The 25,715-nt window shown below is 38.2% G+C and overlaps 2 protein-coding genes across 2 annotated transcripts in view; both read right to left on the reverse strand.

Moving 5' to 3' along the window:
* Positions 1 to 25,715, reverse strand: part of LOC114662864 (tRNA modification GTPase GTPBP3, mitochondrial) — a 110,360-nt gene that overhangs the window by 22,912 nt on the left and 61,733 nt on the right. Inside the window, exons 5-6 of the mRNA XM_028816570.2 lie at positions 13,014 to 13,086; positions 12,581 to 12,724 (exon numbers count right to left, since the gene is read on the reverse strand). Of these exons, the coding sequence (XP_028672403.1) occupies positions 12,581 to 12,724; positions 13,014 to 13,086 (217 nt within the window). The remainder of the gene's footprint in view (positions 1 to 12,580; positions 12,725 to 13,013; positions 13,087 to 25,715) is intronic.
* Positions 1 to 25,715, reverse strand: part of gtpbp3 (GTP binding protein 3, mitochondrial) — a 62,953-nt gene that overhangs the window by 15,215 nt on the left and 22,023 nt on the right. Inside the window, exons 5-6 of the mRNA XM_051935429.1 lie at positions 13,014 to 13,086; positions 12,581 to 12,724 (exon numbers count right to left, since the gene is read on the reverse strand). Of these exons, the coding sequence (XP_051791389.1) occupies positions 12,581 to 12,724; positions 13,014 to 13,086 (217 nt within the window). The remainder of the gene's footprint in view (positions 1 to 12,580; positions 12,725 to 13,013; positions 13,087 to 25,715) is intronic.

Consider the following 25,715-nt stretch of genomic DNA (forward strand, 5'->3'; position numbering starts at 1 on the left):
AATTAAAGGCTGATGTATGCTTTAGTAGAAATACTTCCAAGATCTTCCTCCCTTTGGACAGGCAGCTTTATATTTAAAAGGTATGTGTGAGTCAAATGCATACTTGGGAAAACGTTTTCCTTTTTCATATGAATTTGATGATATTTTAAATGCAGCTGTAAATTTACTGTGGACAGACAAACAGTTGGTTGTAAGGTTTTTGTTCTCACTCATGTTTATATCTCACTTTTGCCCCATTAAGGAAATTCTTTGTTTAATAAGATGGCTTCTATGCTTCCAGTATGCAACTGCAGGAATTACTAAAAGTGTGCTTGTTACTCTTCTATTAAAGTCACAAAGATAATTTCTGTTGTTGTTGCTTTAAATGCAAAAAAATGATTTAGCTCCTAACATATTTGCTATTTTTTTTGCTTTAGTTACTTGCTTGTTAAGGTTGAAGGCTCCTAATTCATCAGGCAATTAACAGCAAGGAACAAATAGCAAGGCAGCAAACAATGGGGCAGATAACTTATCAAGATGTAGGTGTAGTAATGCAGTCTTGTATAAACAATACTTTGATAATTTTCTCAGAGGAGGAGGAGACTGGATAGAAATTGCTTTGTGTCATAATAAATTAGGAAGAAACAGCCTTACTAAATAATGATTGCTATTAGCAGCAAAATGAACTTAAGATTTAAAAAAAATGGAAGGAAGGAAGATGACTTAACTAAGAATGGCCAATGATGCCTTTCCTTGATAAAGAGATTGGTCCAACTGATGTTTAAAGAAAACAAAAGAACAGCTCACTAGGCATATTTTTTCCACCAAATATTTTACTTATGACTTAATTTCAGTCAATCTTTATATTTAAAGTCAATGCATCACAAGGCTGTTCAACGCTTACGGCAATCCGTTCTTGCTTCTAGCAGGTACTGTATATCTGCTAGTATTAAACTACAAATACACTACAATCAAAGTCAATTAATTTAAGCATAATAATAATGAATTTTATTTATATAGATACTTTCCGATGCTCAAGGCACAAATAAGAAATTTAAAGTAAAATTAGACAATGAAGTTTGTTCTGATCATTAAAGAATAACATAAGAACTTTTGTTATCTTAATATTGAGTGTATACTGTACATACTTAAATTTACATGTAGAAAGATGGAAAATAATGCAGGTTTTCTAGACTTGAGAGATGAGAGGTTGGGAGCATGCGCTATTGTTGTCACACCCACCACATAATGAACCACCTGATTTAGGACCCGAGTGCAGTGAATGACACCTCAGCGCTACTCTGGAACAGTGTAAGGTGTTTTACAGTGGCTGGAGTGCCAATCCTTCACCAACCCCCAACATTTCTCTGTAAGTTGGTGGACCTGCTTGCAGGGCTGGATGCGGATTAACGTTATACCCAGGATGAAGCAATTGTAGGTTAAGGACCTTGCTCAAAGGCCCAATGGAGTAGAGTCACTTTTGGCTTTTACGGGATTCCCATTCCTGGTGCAGATCACTAGCCTCAGAGCCTAGGCTTGAGCACACCTAAAAACTGCATCATAAAACCTCATGACAATTAAACACAAAATATGCATCCTCATTAGTATTAAGCATTCCTAAATTACAAAACTCTCCTTAATACAGTATGTAAGAAATATGCAGAAATATAATTTAAATGGGTAAATGTGACAAATGCTGTAATTTGTTTAGCTATAACAATCTGTGTTCCTAATTAGAATTGTGATCTCGGAGTGGTGGAGGAGCTGTTGTGTTTCTCAGTGGTGTTGGTAAGAGAGGTGAAAAGAGCACCCTGAGGAACTGATAATGCTAGTGGATATTCCCTCTGTGGGGGAGGTAGTATCATAAGCACTGATTACGACCAGAGTAGTGATGTGCAGTGAACGAACAAACTAGTTCTTTTGTACTCGTCTTGGACTCTAAATGAATGTAAAGGTTCACTGACATTAAAGAATGAATCTTTTCGAGGCATGTGCAGTGCATGCTTCAATTTATATAGCATTCCGCGACAGTTGGGAGCTATCATCTTAACTTCACTTAATTGGCTGCTGCCTTCAGGAAATAACCTCATCAGTGAACTGTTTCTTTTTTTTTTATTTATTTTTGTTTTAATTTTACTGATTTTATTGTAATCATTCCATACAAATAGATCAATTTTTACAAAAAAAAAAAAGATTGAAAACAAATCAACTCCCACTACTGAGAAAGACAGCATGGTAAATGGACTAAAACTTAAAAATACTAAAAATAAATAAATTGAAGAGTTTAATAGGTGGATACAGATAAATGAAGAAGAAAAAGAAATAGGGAGAGAATCTACTTCCTCAGTGCTTTAAGAACTTATTCTAAAATATTATTGATTAGATCCTGCCAGGTTTTGAAAAAGTTCTGCACAGATCCTTTAAGTGAGAATTTGATTTTTTCCAATTTTAAATAATATAAAACATCAGTTACCCACTGACTTAAAAGAGGAGAGCTAGGATTCTTCCAGTTTAGCAAAATAAGTCTGTGTGCCAATAGTGTAGTGAAGGCAACCACAGTTTGTTTGTTCTTCTTCACTTTAAGCCCATCTGGAAGAACACCAAACACAGCTGTTAGTGGATTAGGAGGGATTGTGACACCAAGGCTGTCTGAAAGGCATTTAAAGATTTTGGTCCAAAAAGATGTTAATTTGGTGCAGGCCCAAAACATGTGACCCAGTGAGGCTGGAGCTTGATTGCAACATTCGCAGGTTGGATCTCGCCCTCAAAACATTTTGGACAATTTCAACTGAGACAGATGTGCTTGATATATAATTTTGAGCTGAATAATTGTATGCTTTGCTCATATGGAGCTCGAATTAATTCTCTGCATTGCTACCTTCCACTCCTTTTCTGATATGTTGAGTGAGAAATCCTTTTCCCATTGTTCTCTTGGATCTTTGAAAGAGAGGGACTGTAAAATATTTTTATATATTGCAGAAATGCTGTCTTGAGTCCTCGAGACTCAGCAATATTTTTTCCAGCATAGAGAAAGGTGGGAGATGGGGAAAATCGGCAGGTTCTGTTTGACAAAGTTTCTAATTTGAAGATAGTGAAAGAAATGTGTTACTGAAAAATTAAATTTGGAATGTAATTGTTCATAGGATGCAAAGATGTTGTCTATATAAAGATCTCTAAGCAATTTAATCCCAAATGTTTTCCAGATATTAAAAACTGCATATGTTTGCGAGGGTTGAAAAAGGTGGTTCCCATGCAGCGGTGCCACAGATAAAAGATTCTCCATCTTAAAATGCTTTCTACATTGGTTCCATGTCCTGAGTGAATGAAGCACAATTGGGTTATTAGTATATTGGCAATAACTTGCATTTATTGGGGTACAAAGCAGGGAATATAGAGAAGTACTGCAGGATTTTATTTCTATTGCAGACCACGCCTGTGTATGTTCATCTATTTGTGTTCAGGTCTATATAGCTTGTATATTTCCTGCCCAGTAGTAAAACTGAAAGTTAGGTAGAGCCATGCCACCTTCTGCCTTAGGTCTTTGTAGGGTCGCTCTTTGGATACGTGAATGTTTTAGGTTACAAATAAATGAGGTTATGGTTGAATCTAATTGCTTAGAGAATGATTTATTGATGTATAGTGGCATGTTTTGAAATCAAAAGAGAAGGTTAGGAAGGATATTCATCTTAACAACGTTAATTCTTCCAGCTAAAGTGAGATGGAGGGTTGACCATCTGTGCAAGTCTTGCTTAATTTTTTCCATACAGTGAACTGTTTCAGCAAAATCTAGCCAATGATCAGTTCACTTTGACTGTGTGACTATGACTGCCTCAGTACACTGACTGATTGAATGAACCATTGAATGCCCCTTACTGATCTGGAGAACCATTGAAAGTTCGTTCATGAACTGCAGACAAGTGACTCACAGTACAGTACACTGAACAACTTAACTGAAAGAAACCGCTTGTGTAATTAAATGCAGACAAGAGACTCGCAGTACACTGAATTGCAGCTCAGTTCACTGATGATATATGTATGGTAGATTGCATCAGAAAGGACAGAATATAAAAGAAGAAAATTGCAGCAGATTAATCCAAAACTGAAAAAAACTTTATTTAGTCATATTTCAATGTTCTCAAATGTTTTCTTGTGATTTGTGCAGTATTCTAAGATTCTATTGCATGACTTTTTTGCTTTTCTACTGTATTACTGAATTTTTTTTATTGTCAAAATTCAATAAAGAGGATTATTATTAGTCAATTATTTATTTCGTTCCTTGCATTTTATATTGTGTGGTGGTTAAAGCTGCTACACAGTTGTTAAACTAGAATATAATTTGTTGTTTTTGAAGTGAATGAATCAGTGATTCAAAGAATCAAATCATTTTGGTGAACTGAACAAAATGAACCAATCACTAAAAATAACCATTTTGTACATCACTACACCAGTGGTACATTAGGATTGAACAAATACTCGGCTCAGCAGATAAGATGTCACATAAGTATTGTAAAACTAGAAAATTCTGAGAGTAATGAAACTGAATTGTACTTCAAAATTACTAGTAAGAAGAAATGAAGGAATGAACTAAAGGGGAATGTAAGCGGTGCGTATTAGAGGGGGTTATGCATTTTTAATCACCGTAAACTGAGAACAGCATATCTACCTCAGTTAGAGCCTTTGCAACTGAACAATTTAGTGGTTCCTTAGCTAATAACTGCATAAAGGTCAATATTATTTTAGATGTTATGGCTCTGTTGGCTCAGGCTCAGCATAGCAGAGAAATTCATTACTACAAGATTACTGAAACAATTACAAATACGTAAAAGTCCTTTAAAGTACAAGTAAAAATTACTATTGTTGATGGGGAGCAAATTGGCAATAGTTTGGTCATATACGTGTCTTCAGTCAGAAAGTCTCCATGTTGACGAAATACATTTATTTGTATCGGAAACTTTGGAGCCAAAACTTACTTTAAGGCTCCCTTGGTTAGAACAACACTCCCCAACAATTAATTGCAGCACTGAGAGAATTATGTGTTAGAGCAAAAGCTATTTTTGGAACTTTCTTCAAAAGATTCTACCTCTGTGATTTCTTGTTGTCTGGCAAAAGTGTTGCCTTCTGAATATATAGAGCTTTCAGTATACAGAAATCGTTGTAACTGCAGACACACCGTACATTATTATTGCACAGTTAGCCCCTTGTTTAGGAATTCTCTGCATAAAGGGAACATATATGCCTTATTGATCCAAAACAGAGGATGATTATATAAAAGTGAACCTAGCCACACTCTGATAATCCCACTTTTCAAAAAACCAACAATCGGTCCATTCCATGTTAACAATTCAGGCTAGGTCTCTCCTCTGCCTTTGACACTGTCAATCACGACACCTTTCTTTGACACCGTCTCTGACCTTGGCATCATTAGGACTGCTCTCAAATGGTCCGAGTCCAACATCTCGGGCAGATCCTAGAGTGTGTTCTGGTGAGGAGAGTTGTCAAAGGCACACCAGACATGCACAGGTGTACTGCAAGGATTGGTGCAGAGTCCTCTACTTTTCCCTCTGTACACCACATCGCTGGCCTCCATCATCCAATCCCATGGATTTTCCTATCAGTGTTATTCGAATGATACACAGCTGTACCTGTCGTTCTCTCTGGAGGACAATACGGTATCAGCTAGAGTCTCTACATGTCTTGCTGATATCTCAACTGGGATGAATAACCACCATTGACAGGTCAACCTGGCAAAAACCAAGCTTCTCGTGATCCCAGCCAGCCAATCTGTTCAACTCCCCATCTCTGTACAGCTTGGCTCACTGTCGTTAATGCCTGCCAAGTTGGTACACAACCTTGGGGTGGTGACTGATGACCAGCTATCTTTATCTGACATCATTTTTACTGTTTCTCTTTCATGCAGGTTCACGCTGTACAACATCGGTAAGATCAGACCTTATCTAACAGAGTATGCAGCACAACTTCTGGTCAAGGTTTTGGTCTTGTCATGTCTGGACTACTGCAACTCACTTCTGGCAGGAGTACGTGCATGTGCTATAAAGCTGCTGCAAATGGTCCACAATGCAGCAGCCCATCTTGTATTTAACCACCAAAGCAGCTGAAACTGATTAACAACCCCCTCTGCTACTTAACTGACCAGATCAATATCCCAGAAGTTTCACTGACTTGATGCTTTACTCTGATTAAAAAGCGTTCCTTTAATTTTTTTGAGCAGTATATTTACTTCAGCCACTGTCTTACAGCATCCAGACAGTTTCTTACCATTCAAGTGGGATGTTGATGCCTTCAGAGTGGGAGTGTGGGCAATACTGTCTCAGAGGTTCCCAGACACTGGGAAGATCCATCCATGTGCCTTCCTATCTAGGACAATGACTTCCACTGAAGAAAATTATAATGTGGGGTTTAAGGAATTGCTAACAAACTAAATTTGGAAGAATGGCATCAACGGCTTTCATAATTCCTTCACAAAAACCTCATCTGTCTTAAATTGGCAAAATGGGTGAATGCCATTGCCCCTTTTCTTCAGATGATTTAACTTTGTTAATTCTTTTTGAACTGGAGAAAAAAAAATCTTCAGGACTGATTCGCTTTCTAGATAATTCAATGAGTTATCAAACAGTTAGGAACCAGAAAACATTATACCTATGGAGCGATTTGTTCCTGCAACACCCTCAGAAGAATTTCCAGATTTAATCTTAATGTAACATTAATTGTCCCAGAGGCAGCTAGACCAAAGGTTTTAAAATCGAGGCTGTATTTTTGATAGCCTTTTATGAAGAAAATATCAATAATTAAATTGTGGCCCATGAGACTGTAACTGAACAAACAATCCATTATGTGTATTACAACCGAAATATAAAAAAAAAAATTCAAATATACTTCTGGTGGTGCAAGTGGGTGGCCACATTTCATCATCCCTCACCCTCAGAGAGCTGAACTACGAGTCTTTTTTATTGATGTTATATGAAGTTGCCTGTTATAGATCATTCAGTGGACAAGGGGCAGGACAGACTCGACAATGATACATGACAAGGGAAGGAATAGCCAGAGGCCATAAGAGTTTAAAAAAAAAAATCAGGATACATAGGACAGCCAGGAAACAGTATACCCTGCTAAATGAAGATAATATCCAAGAAGAAAATTTTCTCTGAGCTGCAAAAGAGGATGCAATTCAATCCATCAACCTCAACTGGTAATCTAAAAGTGAGGCTACACCAATATGTTATTCAGGCATCAAAGCCGATTGAGAGAAAGACTACATTATTTCTCCAGAATACAAAGTTACAATATAATAAGATACTGGGAACCTGCTAATATTAAACACAGAGAAGGCAACACAGTAAGTGCACTGGGACATAGCCCCTTAAGAAAGAATGGGCATACAAAGATGCAAACGTCACTTGAGATGGGCAAAGACTTCAGGTGCCACTGTAGAATAGCAACTTTGCAGTTTTAGAGAACACTTCAGGAAAAAGATGTGAAATTCAGATAAGGCTTCAAAGCAGCTCCATGAAAGTGTTGCACTGAATACAGTGGTAGGGAATGAATATGGAAAAGTCTTATTGCTGAGAAGGAAACGAGGCAGAGAAACACAATGATGGAGAGTTGTCATTACTATCACTGGAAACCACCCAAATGACGAAAAAGGAGAAAAAACAGTATTGCTTTCAGTTAATTTGATAATTTGATAGTTTGTGTTCACTCTGCGTACAGTTGTATAAAAAAGTAAGTACACCCAATTATATATTTTTTTCTTTTTTAGCATATCAAGATTTGACCTTTATTTAAACAGTATCTATAGATAAAAGTGATAGTACAAACATCATGCCTCATTTTACTGTTGTAGTTCACTGTAATTTATATAAACATAAAAGCAAATTTTGGAAATAAAAAAAGTAAGTACACCCCTATATTTAACACTATCTTGAATATCTTAAATTAGAATTAGGTGCACCAGATCAAGTGCATATGATCAGAACACCATTAGAGAGTTGTCTGAACCTATCTTATATAAACCTCAGACATTTAGTTTGGTTTGCTCATTGCTGCTGAAGTATGTCCTATCACCATGCCAAGACCAAAAGAACTCTCTCTATGGCCTTCAGAAAGAGGATTATAGAATGGATGACATTTTAGAAGATCTCCAAACATTTGGAAATAAACCATTCCACTCTCTGGAAGATCACCTCCGAGTGGAGAAGATTTCAAACAACTGCTACTTTGTCTAGGCCAGGCTGCTCTTGCAAGTTTGGCCTGTGTGTAGAAGACAAAATGCTGAAAGAAGTCACTAAGATCCCCAGAATTTCATTGTTGATGTCAAAATGCACAAGTCTACCATTAGAAAGAGGACGCACAAATTATATCTACTGTATATGGGAGGTGTGCTATAAAGAAACCCTTTCTGTCAAGAAAGAATATCAGGCAAGGCTAAAGTTTGCTCACGAACACCTAGATAATTACCAGGACTTCTGGAACAATGTGCTCTGGAAAGACAAGGCAAAAGAAAGTTATCTGGCCATAAAACCAGAAGACACGGTGAAAACCAAGGACACAGATTTGACCGGAAGAACCCAATGACTCCTGTTAGGCATGGTAGTGGAAATGTTATGGTCAGGCCTGGGAAGCTCAAAGTCATAGAATCCACAAGGAGTTCTTTATTGTATCAGAGGGTGCTTGAGGATAATGTGAAACCATCTGTCAGAAGGTGGACCTTGCAACAACACAAAAATCCTACACATGTCAGTAAATACACCAAGGAAAAACTGAAAAGAAAGAAAGAAATGGAGTGCTTTTGGAATTGCCATGTCAATACCAAAATCTGAATCCTATGGAAATTTTAATTCTGCATGGAAGAGGGGAAAAACGTTCTTCTAGCCGATGTCAAAGACTAGCAAGCAGTTATATGAAATACCTACTGTAGTTGAAGGAGCAGTTTCAGATATTATAGCCATGGGTGTATACTTACTTTTTCCACAGACAGAAATGGCACCATCTGTTCATTTTATGTTGAATAAATTATTGCAAAGTCAAATTTTCACTGTTTTTTTCCCATTAAATCACCTTTATTTAAAGATAATGTTTAAATGAAGATCTAATCTTGATATGTCCACATATGTTAAAAAGAGAAAAAACGTTTCATTGGGTGTATTTTCTTTTCACATGACTGTACATCCATTATTTGTGTACTCTTTAACTTAACAAAATTATTTTTTCTCATATATGATGTTGTCTCTTTGATATTTAATTCCAGGTTTTCACACACTGAAGAACTTCAATACGGTTCCTAATTCTAACACACTTTTAGTTATCATCGCATTACGGAGTATCTAATTCCTTGGTGTTTTGGTTATTAATTGAACATTATTATTATTATTGTCATGTATTTTGTGCATTATTTTATTAAGGACATTGCAATGCTATTTTGTTTTTATTTTTCACGTGTTCACAAACAATTTTGGGGTTTATTTTTGTGGCTATGGCTCTGTCATTTATAATAACTGCACCATTACCTGTCGGAGGTTTTGCGTGGAGGCCACTGTGTGTAATGTCGTGATGATTAAGATGAGTTTGCTATAAACATATTAAGAATACGCTAAAAAGTTCAGGTGTGCCTACTGCCAATTTAACTATAGCAGAATGGCGCCATCTTCTGGGAGATGGGAGGCAATACCCTACTTATCCTAAAGCAGGGATGTGCAAAGTCATTCCTGGAGGGCCGCAGTGGCTGCAGGCTTTTGTTCCAACCCAATTGCTTAATAAGAAGCACTAATTGCTCTAGAAACACTTCTGCTTCATTTTAGTTATCTCCCTCGTTAAGATTTTGAACCCTTATTGCTTATTTAAGTCTTAAACAGCTGCATTCTTGGTTTTTAATTGCTCCTTATTAGCAATAAGATGCAAATGACAAAAGAAACCAGCAGTTATCCATTTTGCTTGTTACCCTTTACGCCTGTGTGTATTTATCATGCACTATTTGGTTTAATTAAATACTTGGAAGGAAAGAGAAGACAAAAAAGTCAAGGATTGAGAATTACCCATCCGTTTTACACTTCAAAATATTTGGATATCTTTAGAATGGAAAAAAAAATCTAGGATTTGAGAATGACTTGACATAGCAGAGTTAAAGCACTAAAAAGCCATGAAATGTAATTATTGGCAAGGATTGTTTTCTAATTAAACAACTGGGTTGGAATAAAAACCCGCGGCCACTGCGGCCCTCCAGGAATGGCTTTGCACACCCCTGTCCTAAAGAGAAGCCACACTAAGCAGAATAACATTAATATTTAAATATTTAAGTTCTCATTTACAATATGCATGAATATGCTGTACAACATTACACTACACAAACATTTCCACCACAGTAATCCAGACAGATAACCAAATACGCTCTTTTTACCTTAACTGAGGAGCATGAGCGTACATTATGGCTACAAAATCAGTGGATTCATCGATTTTGTTTTGTGTTGTGAATTCTTGGTTCACACTTCTAATATTACTGATGTCAAAACTGGTATGTAAAATGCATGCCTACTTGCGTCTGTCAAACTAACAAAGGCAAAGACCTGCCTAAACATTTTGTACATTATTACTCTTTGTTTTATTAACAAGATGTTATTCATGCATATAACATCATTTTCTAATTCTTTCTGTGACATGCTATAAAGTACAGAAGCTCCTAACTTACGATGTCCAACATCATACAGTACATCCGTTTCAGTTGAGCTGTGAGGTTTGAATGTTTAATTGAAAAACTATCATTAATGTCTTTACTTGTGATTCTGGATTGCCTTCTATGCAATCCTAATATCTAACAGTAGTCTAAATTCACCAAACTTTGACGACTACCTTCCTGTGCCAAAACAAATCTTCATGTAGGGATTTATAATTGCTAAGATGATACTCACCTAAAGTTGAAATTAACCAGACTTGGTAAGCATATATCACTGATAATCATGTTGAGCCACACTAGCAGACCTTTTCTCTGCTAGAATCAACAATATATCCACTAAAGCTATAAAAAGTCAAAGTTCTGCATGAATTGATCTTGTTGGGCCAGTCTCAAATCTTCAAGAGTTTCCAGAAGGTCATAAAGTTAATACAGCAATGTTCACTCTCATGCTTTTTATGGGGCAACTGCATGACTTTTGTTAATACTGTAGTTGTATTGGCACATGACATATTGTCCATTTTTATGCTGCTGTAAACATTCAACTGCATTTTTATACATTTTGCCCTTTGTTTTTCAAATACTATTGTCTTTTATATTCTCCTGTTCTTTTGCTTTTTGATACATCTCTGTTGTCCCTTGATTTCATTTCCTTTTTTCTTTTAACACAGTGGTGTTAGTCTGTTCTCTTTAGGAGTTAGTTTACTTTTAAGCAGGCACTCGCATCCAGTCATGTCAGATCAGGTGAATGAAACTTCCCTCCTTATAGGATTTACAAAAAAAAAAGTACCTGCTAATTTTTTTTATGGCTGCTGTAGTCTGAATTGGGTATTTGCTTTTTACTTTGTCATATACAAAGTATTGTAATCACCAAAAAATTTGATGTTGAGATTTTGATGAATCTCGACCTTTTAGACCTCCCAGACTTTCTCGTATACGAAATTTAGGGAAAGTACTGGAATCCTTCAAAAATTCCATTTCAAGATTTTGATGATTCTCAACATTTTAGACCTCCGAGTCCGAAAATACCATTTCTGGAATTATGTTTGTGTGTGTGTATGTAAACACGATAACATGAGTACGCGTTCACTTAGGTCAACCAAATTTTGCATAAAAGTATTAGGTACAAAACATACATTTCTATCAACTTTTGGGCGATTTCCGTTAACTGTAAGTGGTACTTTACCTTTTATTCATCCAGCTGCAGATTCTGATTTATTCAACTTTACCTTTATAACAATTGTTCAATATATTATTAATTTGATTTGTTGTTGGTGGTTCTTTAATGTACATGTAATATGTTATATAAAAATCCAATCATTGTCTTGCGGTTTACTCCTCAAGTATTCATCACCATATCTGAGTATATGAGAACTCTAGGGGAGACCACTCCCGATTTTTATTCCTTGCCTTCCTGATATTGCCCCTTGGCTGAGGATAATGGACATGAAAGCTGAGGATTTAGACCATCAGTGGTTGTAGCCAAGTTTGAGCATCAATTGAATGAGACTGGTGCTCCCGCATGGGTGCATAGATGTGGGTGGCTGCAGCGGGGAGGTCACCTAGAATATTATTTTTATTAAAGCCATGTTTAGGGCTAATTCTTTCTACTGTCTGGCCTTAATTGCATAATAATGCAATTACGTTTGAAGGTTTGATTTTTTTAAAAAAAACAGCAATGAGTTTTCTTCATAATGGTTGGCAAATATTTAGTTCCTGCCAACCAATCCTCAAAGTAAAAAAAAAAAAGAGTGCTATCAGATTCTAAAAATGTCCACATTGATACCTGGCAAATAAAAATGGCATAAACTCATAGACCACAAAACCTACAAGACAAGATTTTCCAACATTTTTTAAACACATGTAATCAGCACTTGTAGTTTACAAATAATGGCAGTATTTTAGTAAAAAAATACTTACAAATGGCATTCAGAAGACTGCTTTTGCCAGCATTGGCCTCTCCTGCAATAACAACATGCACTCCACTGCGCAGACGTTCACCTCGACGGTTATCGTGTAAATGAGAGCTGATCTCCATCTGGAGTTGCCTAACGAAGTTGTCAACTGGTAAGATAAGATAATTAATTACTTAAGGATTCTTTACACTGTGTACCTATAAACCTGAATACAAAAAGGCAGCCGACTATTATGCAATCAACATTTTCTTCATTTAACTACTATCTTAAATACCTGCTCGTTGCCCTGAAAATCATTCCAAAATGAGATCAGTTTTACTAAAACATGATTTTGTTTCCCCAAACAGGACTCAGCCCCAGTCTCTGCCCAAATCAATATACTGTATCTAGTCTTTATGATAATCACTGAATAAGTGCAAATATGTAAATACATCTACCTTGGTTTAAAACACCATCTTCAATATTCTCCTCTTCACTGAAGTCAATGAAAGCTTCTAAATGAGCCAGGGCCTATGTGGCATAAACGAAAATAAGAGTTAGCAAACTAATATTTGAAATAGCATTTTATACAGTGGAATGGTTCACAGCTCTTTATGGACACTAAATGCAAAATGGGGAAATTCAATTAAACAAAAGATTGGGAGTGGAATCTTTACAATAAGCAGAGACAGTTAAGATACATTTGATTAATTTAATGAAACTCCATACAGTTTGGTCTAGCAAGTTGCAAAGAAGCTGGGGCTGTAAATGTGTTTTGCCTGTGTTTAATCCTCACCATTGACTGATTACATTATCGTGAGTTAATCAGTCTGCTAGCATTCCACACTGTGGAAATACAGAAACACTTGCATTTTATCTGTAAAGCACCCTGAATGTGTGCAAAACAGAAAAAGAAGCAAACCTGTCACATTAAAATAAAAAAGCAGCCTGAAAAATATTACCTAAAAGACTAAATTGATAAGACTTCTGCGTTGACAGAACTATATTTTTTGTGCATTAAAACAAGATCTTCATTTCCACAGTTTCCAAGATAAGCAGCTTTAACGAGTTCTCTTTGTTAACTTAGTAAAGCAGCTAACTAAGGAGGTAAAGGGTTGAGAATCATTACATTTTATAGATATGTATAGATGTGTGTTACCGGTATAACAATGAAAGTTAAAGAAATACGTAACTTGCCAAGGAATTTCTGATGTTTTATAAAAACTTCTCATTCACATTTAGTATTTGACTGACACCTTATAACAGCAAAGGGGACAAAAAAACAGATTTTGTTTCCTATACAATAAAATGGGAGAGGGCATGTTACACATTCACAGAACTTAGAGGAATGCTAGCTCACGTTAAATCTAACAAATTTGTGATGTGTAAGTTAGAGGAAAAAGATGGATGGATGAATGAAGCAGCCAAAATTTATGATTGGCAGAACTAATTCATACATTGAAGGAAAACCACTGTATACAGATTTCACTCTCTCTTTTGGGCTAGAATAATTCAATGCTGGGTAATCTTCTATTAAAGTTGATGTTACAATAGGAAACTTCTAGTCGTTGGAAATGTCAGATGTTTCGACTGCAGTTGCTGATGTCGTCTCTTTACCATGTGATTTTACACAATCGAAAAATCTCTGATCATGTCAAATTTAGTGACTGTAAGCTGACTTTTCAGCACAGTTTTATTTGCCTCTTTTTATAACAGCCAATAAATATGCTGTCTGATGGACTTGCGCTGTGTGAAGGGTTAAAATGTATGGCAAGCTTAGCTGCAATCATCCTTTTGTTCTTTTATCCATTCTGTTTTGGTACGCGAAACACAAGACTTCAGACAGACGTGTCTCTCTTCTGCTTGTGAGGTCCAAATCACCTGCCTTCCTTATTCCTCAGTGCTGCATTATATGCAATGTACTTACAGATGGGCATTCACTGGTTTCCAGCTCCCTTACATACTGAGCCCACCCCTATATGTAAAGACAAAATCAAACCAGCTTGATGTTATTGGAGCAAGCTGCAGACTAGCTGTACTAAATATGCTGGGTGTGTCACATTATGTGACTGGCCTTTATGGGAGAGAACCACCGACTGCCTCAGATTTACTAAGGTTATGTAAATATCAGATTATGTTAGATTATACTTTATTTGTCTCCAAGGGGAAATTAAAATTTTACAGAAGTGTGCCCGCCCCCATTAAATAAATAAATAAGCTCTTTTCAGTGGTATAATTTTTTTATGGTTGACTTACGTGGAAAATATGCATTTGAAATATAGATGTAAAATTATTTGTTCCATTTTAAATGCCTCATAAATAAGAAAGTTTTATAAATTCAGACAGGCACTTAGTTCCTAAAGAAGAATTATAACATGAATAATACCTACGAAAATATGGAAAATTTACTTTGGCCATCAATACCTCCATATTAAGCCACAAGCTGCTCTACAGCACAAAAGAATTATTTTTTATTCAATTTTCGGCAAACCATAAATTGGCAAATATGCAACTGTAGACTATTTTAGATGTTAAAGACATCTAATACTACATAACAATCCTTTACAATTACATACATCTAGCATTAACAGTTCAAAAGTTCTGAAACAATACCATTTTTTTAGTAGCACTCATTTTTTTCATAAAATTAGGGTTATACCCCCTTTTAAAGCCTCAATATCGCAGAAACTAATGAACTCACATGCCAAACATTTTCACACTAGATACTGAGTACAACATCATTATGCTTAGCACAAAGCAGAGATGGTCAGTTGAGAATACTTTTTAAAATCTTGATTTAGGATTGACTCAGAAGTGCTACAACTCACATTCCACGTAGGCTTTAAAAACCTCAAATCACAAAACAGAGAAGTCTGTGCCACTCTTTATTTTAGAAAAATGTTTCCATCAGAGTAGGAAGAATCTGTCACCAAACACATGCTGCAGAAAATAAAATAGAGTGTCTCAGATTTGAAAAGAGTGCCACAGGGTGACATGTGAAATGCTCTGAAATAAAGAAGCAAGTTGCTGAAAACAGACTTTACATTCAGACTGCAATGCGACAAATGGCCTGACCACATCAGTTCTGTAAATGTTTCAGAGCAGTAATCTATGCTGTTGGAAAAGGTTCTGTCCCCTGTGGCTCTGAAGTCGATTAAGTGGGTCTGATGATGGATGGATAGATGGACTTTACACTCTGCAATTCTTTTTGGCATGTTTGATGTAAAGAGTGCATTGTACATAAATTCTGAATGAAACTGTATGACAGCAGCGTTAAAATCTGTACCATGCTATTATGTTTTCTATGATTATTGTTAAGTGGTTTTATTTTTCTTTTGTGACATTATTAAAAGGAACCCCTTTTGACAAACTGTTTTTTTAAGAAAATCAGGGTTACAGCAGAAACCTCAGTGAGTTTTTATTTGTATTGTCATTTGTAGCTTCAGTTTTTTCTCCTTCTTTTTCTTTCGGCTGCTCTCGTTAGGTGTAGCCACAAGTCGCCAAAAGCTGCAAATGACAGAACAGATAAATCAACTCATATCACAATGTTAAGGCCACTTTTAGGGATCAGGTTTTTTTTAAAGCTGATAATGATCACTGATTTCAGGTTACTTGATCAGCACCAATTCCCAGTATTTTTCCTTTTTTTCCTTCGAGCATGCCTAGAAGCATAGAAGCCTTATGTCCAATGTTAAAATGTATTTTTAAAAATAAACTATAGACCATAGATCTTAACTGTTCATTTTTTTTACAAAATGAAATTCTGTAGATTATTGCTCAGTGACTATAAAAAAACTAAAGTATGTATTTTAAGGATATTTAATTTAACTAATAAAATACGTACTGTAGATACTCACATATTAGTCGATCTCGCAGATAAGTCGAGTGTATTTTTAAGCCGAAAATTACAAAATTTGTTATGACCCGCGTATAAGTCGAGGGTAAAACTTGACAGATATCAGAGATAGAGGGCGACAATCAGCTGTTAATGGCGACAAAACTCACTGTCACGTCACAGGCATTCCCTCTGTGCTTGGAGAAATGCTAGACTCATTGACTCGGCAACTAATCCTTGCATGTGCGTGAGTTGCAAAGTGCAAACAAATGTAAACAAAGGCAAGATGGCGTCGATATGTCACAAGGGAGCGAAGCGAGTGCAGAAAACACTAGGCAGACGATGTTTTGCACATTATCGCTGAGTCGGACTCTGATTTTTCAGAATCGGATTTCATTGACAGTGATCAGGAATCGAGCAAGAGAGTGAGAAGCCGGCATCAGCTGATCGGACACCAGCCGATGCCGCGCCAGCTGATCGGCTGCCAGCTGAACGCATTCGCGTAGCCGATGCACCTACGGCAAGGTTCGCGTGGGAGGAATACCCAGACATTGATCCGTGGGAGCCGAACTGGCTACCAGACTTCACAAGACAGCATGGCTTGCTGTTGGACACGACAGATCACCCGCTGTTGGACTACTTCAGGCTGCTGTCTCCTGATGCTGCTTTTCAGCTACTGTCAGAGGAGACAAACAGGTAGGCAGAGAAATTTTTTGAATCGCGGGCTGCGCTTGCATCGCATTGATAGCGTGCGTTGCCTTGGTTCTTTTGATTCGAAATCTGGTTGCACGTGGAAGCTAATGGTATGTTTGTTATCCAAAACCTGCAAAAGCTAATGCTCAAATTCAAGTATTTCACAGTTTAAAGAATTATTTAATGAAATTAGAAATAAACTAGCTAATTAGCAATAGTATTGCTGGCTTATAATTATTTCAAAGACCATGGGAAACGGCAGATGACCGGTGACTTAACACCGTGAAGCATTGAGTGTACAATGTCATTACCCAAATTCTATGGACAATTGTGTTGCCCCGTGGATAAGTTGACCTTGTTTTTTTGAATGAATTTTAAGGCATACATTTTTCAACTTATACGCGAGTATCTACAGTACATAATCATAATTACAAGCTGTCATATTGCTTAATTTTTTCTTACTTTGTCGTATATGAAGTATAGAGAAAGTATTACAATCGTCTAAAAATTCTACCCAGAGATTTTAATTTATCTCAACCTTTTAGACCTCCCTGAGTTCAATTTACTTTCTCGTAGGGAAAGTATTGTAATTGTCCAAAAATTCAATTTTGATGAACCTCGACGTTTAGACCACCCTGAGTCAGAAAATACCATTTTTGGAACTATTGTATATCTGTCTCTGTGGGTGTGCTTATTTAAACATCATAACTTGAGTTCACTTTCACTTAGGTCAACCAAATTTTGCATACAAGTATTAGGTACAAAACATAGATTTTAGCAACTTTTGAGTTATTTCCACTAACCGTAAGTGGTACTTTTTTATTCATGCAGCTGCAGAGTCCAATTCATTCAACTTTACTTTAATAATAATTGTTCAATATATTATTAATTTGATTTGGTGTTGATGGTTCATTAATGTACATAATATAAAAATATAATCATTGTCTTGAGGTTTACTCCCCAAATATCCATCACCATATCCGAGTATACGAGGAAGTCTAGGGGAGACCACTCCCAATTTTTCTGTAATGTTCCTTAATTAAGCAAGTACTTTTCACCATTTCTCTAACAACAAAAAAGTGTTGTATATGAGTGTATGTATATATATTGTGATGGACGACCGGCTATGATGGTGCCCCGACTTCCAGCAGGGCCTTATGGACTCTGTAGTTTATACACACAGCCCTGCTGGATACCTTGGGGGCCACCGGGAGTCGCTGTAGGGGGGCTAGGGGGCTCTTGCGTGCCCTATAACCCGGGAGTGCGTCACAGTCACGTGACTGGAGGAAGCGACGTGCTCCCGGGATGAAAAAAAGGACTGTTTGCGCTGACCCGGAAGGACAACGGACTTGTGGGTTTGGCCAGGAACCATTTCCGGGTCAGGGTGTATAAAAGGACTGTGGGAAGCCCAGAACACTGATTTGAGCTGGGAGGTAGGGTGGCAAAGTGTCTGGGCGAGGAGGTATTGGTTTTGAGAGAGAGTTTGTGATTTATGAATAGTGTGGTGGAAAGGGTGCTTGGTGCACATTATAATAACAAAATAAATAGTTATTATACTTTTACCTCGTGTCTGGAGTGGTACCTGAGGGTTCAAGAGGTGGACAAAAGCCTTATCTGCTACAATATATATATATATTGTGACAAGAAGAGACCCGAGACATTGTAAAGGTTTGGGGCAGTCACCCATATAATGTGTTCCAGGCTGCAAAAAGTAAAAAGGTTGGTAGCAAGTAAAGTTTACAAGACAGAGTCTAAAACAGAACTGAATTCCAGAGGAAGGGAGTGAGGCTTTATAGGAAGTCTGGGGGAAGTGATGTCGTCCTCGGGGCCGGGGCCGGAAGTGATGTTGTCCTCAGAGCTGGGACTGGACGTGGCGTGTCCGGAGTTGAGGCAGTGGCTCCTGATGGGATTTCCCGGGAAAGGTCTGCAGGGAACTTAGAAACAGCGTAAGTGCACCCTGCCACCCCCTGGGCAGATATGTTACCATTATTCTCCAAGCCCTTCAGCTGCCTCCTATTCACATGTGTGTGACAATATATATATTTATTAATGGATGGCCGGGGGACCTTGCCCCACCAGGAGTCCTGGAGAAGCAGGGGACCAGGAGAGGAGCAATTTTTTATATAAAAAAATCTAAATAGATGTACACTTAATAGTATTCCATTGCTCCATCTTCAAGATGGACCTTTTGTAAAACAATGGAAAATGCATCCATGTGTGTTCACTACAGTCATTCTTATTGTCTATTTTAAGTCACCTTACTTTAATCTGTATTTACTTTAGAAAAACTGCCTATTTACATTTTCAGGGTAGGTTTCAGGTTTTGTTTAAATACAGAATCTCTTGGTGGTCATCTGTCTTCTGTGCCAGTCACTTTTTGTAATGCTAACTGGATATGCTTCTACCTCTACTTAAAAGCCAGCTGTTCACTCAAGTAACACACTGCTTGGACTACACAACAAAAATAGAAAAATACAGAACATTTCAGAAAGACAGAAACATCCCAGGAAGCATTAAGATGAACCAGGTTTACATAAGAGTAATTTAAATAGTCATAGTGCACTTGTGGAGTGAAGGGCTGCATCAGCGTGCTTCTACAAAGGAAGAAAAAGTTAAAGGCTGAGCCTCTTTTCCTAACTCTTCCTTTATGTCCTTCCATTAACCTCATAACTTTCACAAATGTGTTCTCTACAGCTTAGTCCACAAATTCTAAGCCACATTCCCCACCAGGTACTTTCATTTCTAATAGGAGCTGCTGTGTCACTGGCAAATATGTCACCAACACAAACATTGTATCTAGTCTCTCTTGTAAATTCTGTATTAAACAATGGGCTTCAGGTTACTCAAAAAATCTTATTTACTAAATTTCTAGCCATCCACATAGACCAGCAGATTTTTTTCAGGAACACATCTGAGACACTAAATATATTATGGAATATTTCATATCCATTGGTTATAGATAGAACACTTTCTCAGTTTGTGTTCTTTAACTGGGATTCAAAGAAACCTGTCAAAGACTTTAATCAAATCTCTCTCCGGGTATTAATGACTGACTACCTTTTTAAACTCTGTCCAACACAGGAGATTTTCACACTCTCATCTACCACATCTTTTTATTCTTTCTGGCTTTGTCCCTCCTTCACCTTCTACATATATTAGGTAACCAGCTTTTGTCTTTTCAGTCAAACACCTGATGAAGTGTGTAAAGCCAAAATGTTGGGCATTCTACTTTTTATTTCATTGCGAAATAAACTTTAACGCTTTATTCCAAACCATAATTCATGTACTGTAATTATGTATTCTCAAAGACATTTATATATTTGTTGGTATCCCTCCACAATAAAAGAAGAACCCACAATAAAATAAAATAAAATAAAATAAAATAACTTGAAACTAACAAAACTAATTGGCACCCATCACTGTTTATTCCACATTTCGAAAAGAAAAAAAAAAAAAAATCAGACATTGCATTTGGATTTGCCAGAATATTTCAGATCAAACACAAATGAAAATGGCATGAACAAAAATGATGGGAACCTTAACCTAATATTTTGTTGCACAACCTTTACAGACAACCAATGCAAACAAGCAATTCCTGGAACTCTCAATGAGAGTTCTGCGCCTGTCCACAGGTTGTTTGGCCCACCATTCCTGAGCAAAGTGCTCTAGCTGTGTCAGGAATGAAGAGGGGCTTCTCCAGACTGCATGCTTCAGTTCTTTCCACAGATGACCGATAGGATTCATATCAGGTGTCACAGAAGGCCACTTCTGAATAGTCCAATGTTTTGTTCTTACCCATTCTTGGGTGCTTTTAGTTGTGTGTTTTGGCTCATTATCCTGTTGGAGGATCCATAACCTGTGACTGAAAATGAGCTCTCTCTCACACTGAGCATTACATTTCGTTCCAGAATGTATTGAGATTTCATTGCTCCCTGCACAGATTCAAGGCACCTTGTTCCAGACACAACAAAGTAGCCCCAAAACATAACTGTGGGCATGGTAGGAAGGTAGGGTGAACAATATGTATGGTGTTCTTTCCTTGAAGGCTTCATTTTTTTGTCTGTGGTCGTAGAGTTGATGTGACTTAGCAAAAAGCTCCAGTTTGACCTCATCTGTCTCCCAGAAGCATTGTGGCTTGTCAATATGCATTTCAGCAAATTCCAGTATGGCTTTTTATGTTTATTCCTCCTGGGTCTTCTTCCACTGAGTCCACTGTCACTCAAAAAGCAATGGATGGAGTGATCAGACACTAATGGACCTGATCTTGACGTTCAGCTTGTATCTCTTTAGAAGTTGTCTTTGACTTTTTATCCGCTATTCTCACTATCATTCAGCCTGTTCTGGGGTCGATTTTTCTCTAGAGGCCGCATCCAGGTAGATTGGCTACAGTCCTGGGGACCATAACCGTCTTAATAATATTTTCAACTTTTGTGACAGGAACATCAAGCTGCATGGTGATGCCCTTCCAGCCTTTGCCTTTCACATGGTTGTCTATCTTTTTTCTGATCTTCTCAGACAACTCTCTCCTTTGCTTTCTCTGGTCCACGATGATACTGAACAGTGGAGTGACTACAGTTCTCCACTTAAGACACCTGAATGACGGATTGAATGATTAGAGACTTGCATGATACAAATTTAAGAAAACAGCAAGTTTGAAAAATCACTTTAATCCAGTCACTGAGGAATTTTTCTAGGGGTCCCAACAAATGCGTCCAGGACACTTCAGAATTTCTTTGTAGATCTCTTGATCTCTTATCACACCTGCTTTGCTTGATTCGATAACATGACAAAGGCATACAGGTATACAGGGGGCTTTCAAAGGCAGTCCATTGTGGCACTTTTTGGGTGATTTTGGGCTATACAAAAACAAATTGTATTGTATTGCTTGTCATTTCATCACTTTTCAGGAGACATAAAAAACTTTTTCAATGAGCTGTACGGGTACCAACAAATTTATCCATGTCTGCATTTGCTTGAGGCTTATGGAAAGGGGAAAGGCTGAAGACATTTCTCAAAAAAAAAAAAAATCCAAACCCACAAAGTTTTCAAGAAGACCAAACTTGCAGGAAAAAAAATCTTAAAAGTCTGATGAAACCAACAAAGAACCTTCTGGCATTATATTTCTAATCTTTGGTGGTGGTGGCAGCATCATGCGAAGCAGATCATTCTCTTGAAAATAGATGATGGTTTATGGTCAGGATAAGCTGGATAAGAGAAAATTTAACAGCATTTGTTGCAAAACCTGCTGCCCTATGCTAAAAAGAAGAAATGTACTTTTCAATATAATACTGATTAACACTGCCAATGAATGGCATAGGGGAAATGAAGGAAAATCTGTGTGTAGAAATGGCCAAAATCAGAGTCTGGACCTCAATCTTATAGAAAAAAAAATCATGGAATCACTTAAAGGTGGTGGTGCACAGGAGACTCCCTTACAATTTGGATAAACGTAAACACTTCTATCAAGGATAGTAGGATAAAAGTACAAAATTCTGGTATACCAACTTAACAGAGATTTATCTAAAAATGTTAACTATTTTAATCAACCCAGGCACCGGGGATGCACAAGCCAGTGTGTTTCTTTGTGCCGGTCCCAAGCCTGGATAAATGGGGAGTGTTATGTCAGAAAGGACATCTGGTGTAAAATTTTGCCAAATCAATATGCGGACAACAATACAGATTTCCGTATCGGATTGGTCGAGCCCCGAGTTAAAAATGACCGCCACCAGTACTGTTAGCCAACAGGGTGCTGGCAGAATTGGGCTACTGTTGCCCGAAGAAGAAGAAGAACAGGGGGGAGACGTGTCCGGAGGCAGGAGGAGAGGAGGAAGGTAAAGAGAGTGGAACTGAGGGTAGGAACTTTGAATGCTGGCAGTATGACTGGTAAGGGAAGAGTGTTAGCAGATATGATGGAGAGAAGGAAGGCTGATATATTGTGCCGTGCAAGAGACTAAATGGAAGTAGAGTAAGGCCAGGCGGATTGGAGGTGGATTCAAATTGTTCCATCATGGTGTGGATGGGAGGAAAATGGAGTAGGGGTTATTCTGAAGGAACAGTATGTCAAGAGTGTTTTGGAGGTGAAAAGAGTGTCAGACAGAGTGATGATTATGAAGCTGGAAATTGGAGGTGTGATGATGAATGTTGTTAGTGCATATGCCCTGCAAGTTGGGTGTGCGATAGATAAGAAAGAAGATTTTTGGAGTGAGTTGGATGGAGTGATGAGAAGTGTACCCAAGGGACAGAAAGAGGTGATTGGAGCAGATTTCAATGGACATGTTGGTGAAGGGAACAGAGGAGACGAGGAGGTGATGGGTAGGTATGGTGTCAAGGAGAGGAATGAAGAAGGTCAGAGGATAGCAGATTTTGACAAAAGGATGGACATGGCTGTGGTGAATACGCATTTAAAGAAGAGGGAGGTACATAGGGTGATGTACAAGAATGGAGGAAGATGCACACAGGTAGATTACATTCTATGCAGAAGAGTCAATCTGAAGGAGACTGAAGACTGCAGAGTGGTGGCAGGGGAAAGTGTAGTTAAGCAGCATAAGATGGTGGTCTGTAGGATAACGTTGGAGATCAAGAAGAGGAAAAGAGTGAGGGCAGAGCCAAGGATCAAAGGGTGGAAGTTGAAAAAGGAAGACTGCAATGTTGAGTTTAGAGAGAAGGTGAGACAGGCACTGGGTGGTAGTGAAGAATTACCAGACAGTTGGGAAACTACAGCAGATGTAGTAAGGGTGACAGCAAGAAGGGTGCTTGGCGTGACATCTGGACGGAGGAAAAGGAAACTTGGTGGTGGAATGGGGAAGTACAGGAGAGTATACAGAGGAAGAGGAATGCAAAGAAGTGGGAAAGTCAGAGATGCAGAAAGTAGACAAGAGTACAAAGAGATAAGGCACTAGGTGTAGAGAGAGGTGGTGAAGGCTAAAGAAAAGGCATATAATGAGTTGTATGACAGGTTGGACATTAAGGAGGGAGAAAAGGACCCGATTGGCTAGTGAGAGGGACCGAGCTGAGAAAGATGTGCAGCAGGTAAGGGTGATAAAGGATAAAGATGGAAACATACTCACAAGTGAGGAGAGTGTGTTGAGCAGACGGAAAGAGTGCTTTGAGAGGCTGATGAGGAAGAGAATGAGAGAGAGAGAAAGTTGGATGATATGGAGATAGTGAATCAGGAAGTGCAATGGATCAGCAAGGAGGAAGTAAGGACAGCTATGAAGAGGATGAAAAATGGAAAGGCCATTGGTCCAGATGACATACCTGTGGAAGCATGGAGGTGTTTAGGAGAGATGGCAGTGGAGTTTTTAATCAGATTGTTTAATGGAGTATTGGAAAGTGAGAGGATGTCTGAGGAGTGGAGAAGAAGTGTACTGGTGCCAATATTTAAGAATAAGGGGGATGTGCAGGACTGTAGTAACTACACGGGGATAAAATTGATGAGCCATAGCATGAATTTATGGGAAAGAGTAGTGGAAGATAGGTTAAGAAGTGAGGTGATGATTAGTGAGCAGCAGGATAGATTCATGCCAGGAAAGAGCACCACAGATGCAATGTTTGCTCTGAGGGTGTTGATGGAGAAGAAGAGAGAAGGCCAGAAGGAGTTACATTGTGTCTTTGTGGACCTGGAGAAAGCATATGACAGGGTGCCTCGAGAGAAGTTATGGTATTGTATGAGGAAGTCGGGAGTGGCAGAGAAGTATGTAAGAGTGGTACAGGATATGTACGAGGGAAATGTGACAGTGGTGAGGTCTGCATTAGGAGTGATGGATGCATTCAAGGTGGAGGTGGGATTACATCAGGGATCGGCCCTGAGCCCTTTCTTATTTGCAATGGTGATGGACAGGTTGACAGACGAGATTAGACGGGAGTCTCCATGGACTATGATGTTTGCTGATGACATTGTGATCTGTAACGAAAGTAGGAAGCAGATTGAGGAGACCCTGGAGAGGTGGAGATATGCTCTGGAGAGGAGAGGAATGAAGGTCAATAGGAACAAGACAGAATACATGTGTGTGAATGAGAGGGAGGTCAGTGGAATGATGAGGATGCAGGGAGTAGAGTTGGTGAAGGTGGATGAGTTTAAATACTTGGGATCAACAGTACAGAGTAATGGGGAGTGTGGAAGAGAAGTGAAAAAGAGAGTGCAGGCAGGGTGGTATGGGTGGAGAAGAGAGTCAGGAGTAATTTGTGACAGACGGATATCAGCAAGAGTGAAAGGGAAGGTCTACAGGACGATAGTGAAACCAACTATGTTATATGGGTTGGAGACTGTGGCACTGACCCAAAAGCAGGAGACAGAGCTGGAGGTAGAAGAGTTAAAGATGCTAAGATTTGCATTGGATGTGACGAGGATGGACAGGATTAGAAATGAGTGCATTAGAGGGTCATCTGAGGTTGGACGGTTGGGAGACAAAGTCAGAGAGGCGAGATTGCATTGGTTTGGACATGTGCAGAGGAGAGATGCTGAGTATATTGGGAAAAGGATGTTAAGGATAGAGCTGCCAGGTAAGAGGAAAAGAGGAAGGCCTAAGAAGAGGTTTATAGATGTGATGAGAGAGGACATGCAGGTGATGGGTGTAACAAATCAAGATGACGAGGACAGAAAGATATGGAAGAAGATGATCTGCTGTGGCAA

The sequence above is a fragment of the Erpetoichthys calabaricus genome, chromosome 12 (assembly GCF_900747795.2).
Source record: "Erpetoichthys calabaricus chromosome 12, fErpCal1.3, whole genome shotgun sequence".
In the NCBI taxonomy this organism is placed as follows: domain Eukaryota; kingdom Metazoa; phylum Chordata; class Cladistia; order Polypteriformes; family Polypteridae; genus Erpetoichthys; species Erpetoichthys calabaricus.